At 43.2% G+C, this 8,942-nt stretch overlaps 1 protein-coding gene across 1 annotated transcript; it reads right to left on the bottom strand.

Annotated features, from left to right (window-relative positions):
* Positions 1-5,984: 5,984 nt before the first annotated feature.
* LOC137242070 (saccharopine dehydrogenase-like oxidoreductase) lies at positions 5,985-7,680 on the bottom strand. Its single transcript, XM_067769441.1, has one exon. The coding sequence runs from the start codon at positions 7,360-7,362 to the stop codon at positions 6,079-6,081; it is 1,284 nt and encodes a 427-aa protein (XP_067625542.1). The 5' UTR covers positions 7,363-7,680; the 3' UTR covers positions 5,985-6,078.
* Positions 7,681-8,942: the final 1,262 nt, after the last annotated feature.

Here is an 8,942-nt window from a genome sequence, read left to right as displayed (position 1 = left end):
AAATACTGTTCTCAGAACCGCCACGGGCTATCTCCTTATGTCTCCAGAACACCATCTACATAATGAGGCGAGAATACTCCCCGTCAGGGAGAGAAATGAGATGCTAACCAAACAGTTCCTGTTGAATACCCAGAAACCTGGGCATCCCAACAGACATCTGATTAATGTGCCAGCACCGCCTAGGGACTTAAGGAGTCATCTCCGTAAGGATTTTGAGGAAATATGGCACCTGACAACTCAGCCGTATGAAGCAAAAAAACACAAGCAGGTCCCTGGTGAACTCCACAAACAGGCGTCGGACCTTTATGCCGGGAATTGCCCGGTGAATCCAGTACTCGGGGAACAGTACCCAAAACTTGCGGAAGAGGAACGCATACTCCCTAGGGAAGCGCGAGTCACTCTGGCTCAACTTCGTTCTGGATACTGTAACAAGTTAAACTCTTACATATCCAGAATCAACCCCGACATACAAAATGTATGCCCCGCTTGCAATGTGTCCCCACATGACACCAACCATCTATTTAATTGTAATGTGGAACCAACGCTTCTAACACCCCTTTCATTATGGTCCACCCCTGCCGAAACATCAAGTTTCCTTGGGCTCCCGTTAGAGGATATTGATGACAATTTGTGATGTTGTTGTTGTTGTTGTTGTTGTAGCGATAAGGTTGCTCCCCGAAGGCTTTGGAGAGTGTTATCAATGTAATGGTCCTTTGCCTGATACAGATCCGGTACGCTCCGTTACCACAGCACCATTAAGGTGCTAGCCCGACAATCTCGGAAACGATTTATGTGGCCACATTAAACCTTCAGGCCATCCCCTCCCTCCCCAGAGCCTCGTCTGTTGTGAAACAGGATTCGCCGCGGATAGGTGAGGTTGACAATTGGGTTTGGAGAAGCTATATATTGCGCTGGCAACCTAAAGGGTTGCGCTACACAGCCACTTGAATCTGGTATTTTAGTCGCCTCTTACGACAGGCATACCTACCGCGGGAATATTCTGACCCCCTAACCCGCTGGGGTGACAATTTGTGACCGGTCGCAGCTATTAGGTGGGGAGAAACATTGCTACAACAACAACAACATATCGGGCGATATAACTCTCCTTTGTTAGTTGGCTTTAGTAGCGGGACCACCTTGGCCATTTTCCATTTTTCGGGTATGACAAAGGTGGAAAGGGACAGGTTGAAGACACGTGCTAAATATTTGAAACCTTCCTTCCCTAGGCTTTTAAGCATCGGCATGGCTTTGCCGTCTGGGTCCACTACTTTGGATGGTTTAGCATGACCGACGGCATCCTGTTGTTGTTGTTGTCCTCTTTGGCGATGATGGTAATTGGTGACGCGCTGAATTTATGTTTATGTGCGTGTCTGTTGGCCCTGCGTCTATCTATGTCGACCTTAGAATGCATTATATATTGTTGGCAGAAAGCGCTCGCGCAATTTTTCGCATCCGACAGCACTTTATCGCCAAAGGCGATGGAAACTTTGTCATTGTGCCTAGACGGTAGGGATATACGCCGCCAATTCCCGCCGCCGCCGCCGATTTGAGACGTTTTTTCGCACGCCGCCGCCGAATGTCAAAAATATCGGCGCGGCGGCGGCGGAGTTCGGCGCAAGTACTATATTTTCAACTGTTTTAGCATTGTGAATGATGACAAAGTGTGATCTCTTCTGCATAAACGTCAAAATTCCAAAGTGATTGGATCACCTGATTCGTATTTGACTATCGCTGTCTCATTCTGTATCTCTTTCTATCACCCGCTAAAGATAGGCGCCGCCATATTGAACAGCCTGTCAAAACGCTGAAAACTAGCCATATTGAACAGCCTGTCAGGCAGTTGACAGATAAGAGATCACACTTTGTCATCATTCACAATGTCTTAGGACTTTCTAGGCCATGGTTCAACTATATACAGGTTGGCTCATCTGTAAATCAACAAAATATGTCTGTTCAAATTGTCAAAATCTGTGTATTGGTGTTGGTGCGAATGGTATGGAATGGAAACAAAACTTAGCAGTTTCTGTATGTGTAAGTAAAATGTTGCCAATGTGTTGGTTTCATTTTGAGTTTGCCATCTCCTTTTGACAATCCCTTCGACCATGCAATGACATAAATAAAATCAGCTGATGAGATGAGCCAACCTGTACATAAATGAACCATGGTCTAGGCCATTTATTGTTTATATCGAAAATTGGTCCGATATGGACGAGAGGGGTATCAAGGGATGCGCATCACTACTAGTTATAAAAATCCAATTGCGAAATTTAACATTTTCTAACCGTTAAAAGTTATTTGAGAAAACAGGCGATTTCAATGCCAGCTTAACACGGATTTTGTATCTTCGAATGCACCAAGTTATTAAAACAAAACACTTAAAGAAAAGTTATATAATAAATTGAAATGCTCACTTCGCATAATTTTTTTTTTTAAATTAATAGAGTACAATGAAATTTAATAAAATGTCCCAAGTCGAACAAATTTTCAAATTGTCCTCAAGTTAGTAAAAAAGCAAGTTACGCGAAAAAGGTGCCGAATTTTATATCCCGATTGGCTGAAAGAATAAGCGAAATCAGTGATGCAAAATCCTTTAGTAGGCTCCAGTGGTTTAAATTCTCCTTTGAAATGATTCTCAGCTCACACTTAAGTTGCATATATCTTCAACACGTATGAGAAGGGTTTGAAAAATCACTTTATTTGCTGAACTATAAAATAGCGTCTGAAATCTTAATTTCGATTTTCACACTTCATCATTCAACACCCAAGTATCCCGGTTTGACATTTCCTAAAGTTGGCGGCCCTATCCCCAAATAGTCCTTTGCAGTGAATCACAGATATAGCCTATCAAACATGTTTAAATACGACCTACACCTGACGGCTCCAGTTATAAATGTGAATACGTAGGCACATTTTTTACCAGGTTAGGCTTTGTCCTTCGCAAGAAGACTCAAAGCTTTCTCAAGACAGTCGACCAAATTACCGGTTGTTCTACTACCCTAACGTAGGGGATAGTCGAACTTGTCTGAAAACTGAAGGCGTTCATCGATAATAAGCTCTTATAAGGCCGGAAACGAAGACTTTTGAGGTCAATGTATCGAACACAAACGTCTGCAAATTTTGGTCTACATTTATAAACTTTTATCCGCGGTCCTTGTAAAGTTTAAATTATATAGATGCGCCAAGGATTATACGATTTTCAGCTACGTAGTGATATCCACTTAGACTGCTTATGATTTCGAGGGCGGCATCCTTGACCGAATAGGTACTCTCTGACGTTTCAAGATGTTTTTTTTTGTGTAACTCGGAAGCATAGTGCAACAAAAACATCCGTCACAATGTCTTCGGAGTTACACCTAGAGCTTCTAGGAAAGTGACGTCGACGAAGGTATGAGTTCCAAGTCGCAGTCCTATGGCTTCTGTGATCCCCCAGCGGGTAAGGGGGTAAGAATATACCCGCGGTAGATATGCCTGTCGTAAGAGGCGACTAAAATACCAGATTCAAGGGGTGTGTAGCGCAACCCTTCAGGTTGCCAGCGCAATATATAGCTTCTCCAAACCTAATTGTCAACATCACCTTTCCGCGGCGAATCCTGTTTCACTTACAGACGAGTCTCTGGCGACCCCAAGCTCCTCATGGAACTTGGGGGGGTGGGGAGGGAGGGGATGGCCTGAAGGTTTAATGTGGCCACATAAATCGTTCCCGAGATGGTCGGGCTAGCACCTTAATGGTGCTGTGGTACCGGAGCGTACCGGATCTGTATCCGGCAAAGGAGCATCACATCGATAACACTTCCCAAAGCCTTCGGGGAGCAACTTTATCGCTACAACAACAACAACAACATGGCTTCTGTGATGGCATATGGTATAAAAGCAGGGTGCGTGGTAGCGACTGGTGGTCGGGATTGCTACTGTTCGCACGTCGGGAATTGTAGCTCTTAAAAACAGCCGAAAAAACTGAAGGCTCCCTTTGGCACGATCAACAATAAGCCAGCATTGATGCTAATCATTAAAACTGTGCCACGAGAGTCATGACTATTAGCAGATAATTGATAGGAACCGTAAGTCGCCTTTGTGCGTGACCAGCATGTAGCCATGAATAATTTAAAGAAATCGTGGTGACGTCGTGTATTAGAGTTAGCCCAGAATATCTCCTTCGGTGAAACTACGCTAAAAAAGTGTGACCATTTTAAGTATTTCTCCCGAAATTTTTTGAACGATCCACGAGATTTTGAGCAAAAACCGCGGATCTTTCCGAAATGGCCGAAACGTTGACTTCGTTAAATACATATAAACAAAACCTTTCTAAATATTATTTTTTTTTTAATTTTCGCTTTACAAGACTCCCAGATACTCATCCGCAAGTTAATGATATAGTTCCAGATTGTCAAAAATACCATTGACGTCAGCAGTATGTTTCCATATTCATAAGTTGTGGATAATATGATACTCTGAAATCCAGCCATTCAATTCAGAGGTTTACGCCGATCACTTTGTCGGCGCGCCGGCCACGCCGCCGCCGCCGGTATATAATAGAGCCTACGCGGCCGGCGCCGATTAAGTGACCGGCGTAAACTTCTACTAGGCGGATTAGATAGACTTTACGGTGGACCAAAGTTTACCTATACCGGCAGAGAGGTTACAACCGCTTAGGTGCTCCTCCCATTTCACCCGCTTGTGTTCATCCACAAGCAATCTGATGCGTTGGTTTATATCCCTTATTTGGGGGTCGCCGGGATCGAGCTATCTTATAAGGTCACGTTCTGTCGTTAAACTTGCAGCCTCCACCGGAAAGTGGGGCCGAATTTCAGGAATTCTACCGGCGGGAATGAAGCGAGCCGAGGCGGATTCAATGACCTTGCGGAAAGCACGCTCCCCTTGGCGTCAATCAGTCGGGATAGGGAGGGCAGCAAAGCGGTTGTCTGTAAAGGATTTGTATTCGTCCCACTTTCCTGGTTCGATGCCAATGTTACCATCGGCTGACAGTTGACGCAGTTTACGAGTTCTGCGCTCACGATTGATATATCCGGCGAACTGTGACAGCTTCCTACCATACCTGTGGGGGCGTCTCCGTTTATTGTGCAGAACGTCGTTTCTACTATTTGATCCGCCAACATCTCACCCCTACTGTGCGCCCGCAAGTTTGAATGACATAGATCGTGATGGGCATTGAAATCGCCTAAGATAATGCGATTGTTGCCAGTGAGTAAGGCGCTGATATTAGGGCGGTATCCACTGGGGCAACAGGTGGCAGGAGGGATGTAGATGATGATGATTTCTAGGTTTGCATCGCCTGACCGGACAGATAAGCCTTGACTCTAAGGCACTGTCCCTGCGGCTGATGTCAGGATCAAATGTATGATATTGCGCAGTGTGATGTATGATAAACTCGAGGCCGCCGCCTGGCGCTAAGGAGTAGACTACGGGACGCCGTAGGGCGTGAACATCAAGGAGCCACAAAAGATTTATAGAAGTTACGTGGACGTCTGGTTTTGGGCTCTAGCCCAGAACAACCTGTCCGATGCAAACATCCTTACACGAGACACACTGACAAGAGTATGATCGTAAAAAGATTCTTTTCCGGCAGATGCAGCAAAACCATTTCTCAGGACCGGGGCCAGGAGACGGACCTGGATTGAGTTCGATACCTTCCCGGAGCAAGAGAATATGGAGCATTCCCGCTGCGAGGAGCTGCTGGGAGGGTGAAAATTTGTGGGAGGGACGCAACAAAGTAAATGGGGTTACACTGAAATGACAGTCCTTGGTCGGGAAAAATACCGAGTCGCTCCGGTACATAGAACCGACTGCCTTGGGAAGTGACGTCATGGGGACCCCTGAGATGTTAAAGATTTACACCTAATACAATTTTTTGACAATGGCAAAAGGTCCCTGGGTTTTTCCCACCGCTAGTACATACTAACCGAACTTCAACCTTCCCTATGCTATCATGCCTTGCAATCGGCTCTTTGATATTCGTAAACACCGAATGAATACATTTTGTTATTATTCCTTGATATAATAAATAGATAACAACTGCTTAGGAATCAGTAACTTAACTAAAGAGGTAAATTATATTAGCATTTATTTGTTGGCTAAAATTTCGAACTTAATACCACGATCGTATTTTTCCAATTCCGATATTAAACTGGTTTTCGCAAATGCAGCTCCTGGAGCCAAAACTCCACCTGATCCTGGCATTTTGTCATTTTCCTTCAATATAGTTACAGCAGTGCTTAGAACGGCAACGCATGTGGCACCATAACCAGGGTTAGAGCCTGAAACTTTAACTGTTAAGGTTTTAGATGGAAGATCCGCATATTGATCACTTGCTTCCAATAATTTCTCAGACTTTGGCCACCCGTTTGCTCTCATGATGAAGGAAAACTGTACGCTCTCCATTTGCGCTTCTGATGGTCCCTCGTGAGAGAAAAATCCTAATGAAAACACTTTTGGATACTTTACCAATAATTGGCGTCCAAACGAAAACTTTGTTAATATTCCGAACGTGACTCCAAATAAAGCGACAAGTATGGCGGCTATCCATGTTTTAAAAACGATATATGCATGCATCTGAACTGGCCGTTTGTGTTCTTGCTCATAAAGAAAACGCTGCGAACGCATAACCACTGAACGATCTGACCCAGGAAATGGTAGGCAAATTCCATTCCCTATATCCGAACGAAAGAAAAGTGGGCGAGGTTTCAAAATTGGTTGGAATTTTGGTAATTTCTCGCTGTACAGTTTTCTACGTATTTCTCGTAATTCATTTGAATGTGCCAACCCATAAACCGCACTCTCCCACGTGCCGTAATGTATACCAGCTCCTCCTTGAGACTCACCTTTCGTATAAGTTTGAAGATAACTTTCAACTGAATTAACTACTCCATCGAAATTTTTATCGATAAATATAATGCCGAGATCAACGGGTATAGAATCGAATCCACATGCAGAGATAATATAAACCTTCCTTTCTTGTGCAAGTTTGTTGTATTTCAACTGCATTGTTTCCATATATTGCGGTTCGCCACTAACATCCACATGATGTGTTCCTGCTTCAAGGCATGCTCGTACTACTTGTTCACCAAAAAAACGATACGGCCCACAACAATTCACCAACACTCTGCATTTGCTGGCCATAGCTATAAGGGAACCTTCATTTTCTATATCTGCGATGATTACAGGAGTACTCATTAAGTTTTTTTGGGCTTTTGCTCCCATATCTTTTAAGACATTTTCCAACTTTGTCTGGCTTCGTCCAGCTATGCCCCATCGATAGTTTTGCAGCACATTAACTGCTTCAAATACTGTATACTTCCCGGTAAATCCTGAAGCGCCAAATATAATTACATCCAGTTTTTCTGACATAATTTCTCTTGTATAGTATGACCTCTTCTATTTAATATAAAGATAATGGTGTGATTTATTTCCTGATCAAAGTCGACTGCCTTATCTGCGACACGTCATGCAATTTTTATCTTGCGAATGAAACGAAATATAACAGGCGCGTACAAATTTATATGATTGTCTCCTAACGTCAATTGTTTGTATCATAAATATTTTTTAGACCGTTGAGAGATCTTGGTTTGCATTAGTTTTTAATAAAAGGAAGATCGATTGTACCGAAATTTATTTGTGGAATATACAATACGTTCCATTGTAAACTGTACCAAGTAGCGCAACTAACAGCTGATCGCTCAAAATGTTCACACACACAAACATCACTAATGGCCATATTACGGACATCTTAGGGAAATTGAAGTTAAATTTTTAAACAGACATAAAATGTTATAATTTTGGAATATATAGCATCTAGGACACCTTAATTGCAGTAATTGACAGAAAATGTTTGCTTATACTCAAGTATTTAATTATTTTTTCTAAATTTATCTTTAATATTGATGCAATGATTGATCCAATGCAACTCTGGTCTTCCTACTGTTCTTCATTCCACTCCATTCGAGTGCCTATTTTCACGGCCTGCGAGTGCCTTCCACTCTATTCGCAACATAACCTCGAATTAAGCTGCCAAACTATATAGTAAACAATGATACGTTCTTTGTTCAAAACCAAAGATGACAACAAAACTAGTCATAGCGGAACGATACAGGGTGGCAGCATGGTGACATACCTACAAACACAAATAAAATTCCCAAGTACTTTGTTGTTGTAAATTCGATGGGCAAATGTCAAAATCGTACTGCCGGAAGTTGATGTATCAAATCAAATAAAAAAAGTTTATAATCAGCTGTTCCATGCTACCACCTTGTATCGTTCCGCCATGTTTACTACAATGAGTTTGGGCGTTTTCAGCAAACATAACTGTTGATCAACAGTGGAAAGCATTGTTGTTGTTGTAGCAATGTTTCGCCCCACCTAATAGCTGCGACCGATCACAAATTGTTAACAATATCCCCTAACGGGAGTCCAAGGAAACTTGCTGTTTCGACAGGGGTGGACCATAATGAAAGGGGTTTTAGAAGCGTTGGTTCCACATTACAATTAAAAAGATGGTTGGTGTCATGTTGGGACATATTGCAAGCGGGCATACATTTTGTATGTCGGGGTTGATTCTGGGTATGTAAGAGTTTAACCTGTTACAGTATCCAGAACGAAGTTGAGCCAGAGTGACTTAGTTTCTCTGGGGAGTATGCGTTCCTCTTCCGCAAGTTTTGGGTACTGTTCCCTGAGCACTGGATTCACCGGGCAATTGCCGGCATAAAGGTCCGACGCCTGTTTGTGGAGTTCACCAAGGACCTGCTTGTGTTTTTTTGCTTCACACGGCTGATTTCTCAGGTGCCGTATTTCCTCGCTTACGGAGATGACTCCTTAAGTCCCTAGGCGGTGCTGGCTCAATAATCAGATGTCTGTTGGGATGCCCAGGTTTCTTGGTATTCAACAGGAACTGTTTGGTTAGCATCTCATTTCTCTCGCTGATGGGGAATATT

This window comes from Eurosta solidaginis, chromosome 1 (genome assembly GCF_040869045.1).
Source record: "Eurosta solidaginis isolate ZX-2024a chromosome 1, ASM4086904v1, whole genome shotgun sequence".
NCBI classification, from domain to species: domain Eukaryota; kingdom Metazoa; phylum Arthropoda; class Insecta; order Diptera; family Tephritidae; genus Eurosta; species Eurosta solidaginis.
The sequence above is the reverse complement of the archived record's forward strand: the minus strand, read 5'-3'. Positions and strand labels throughout refer to the sequence as shown.

Excerpts from the sequence above, each read along its gene's own strand:
- LOC137242070 (XM_067769441.1), bottom strand. The coding sequence starts at position 7,362 with ATGTCAGAAAAACTGGATGTAATTATATTTGGCGCTTCAGGATTTACC.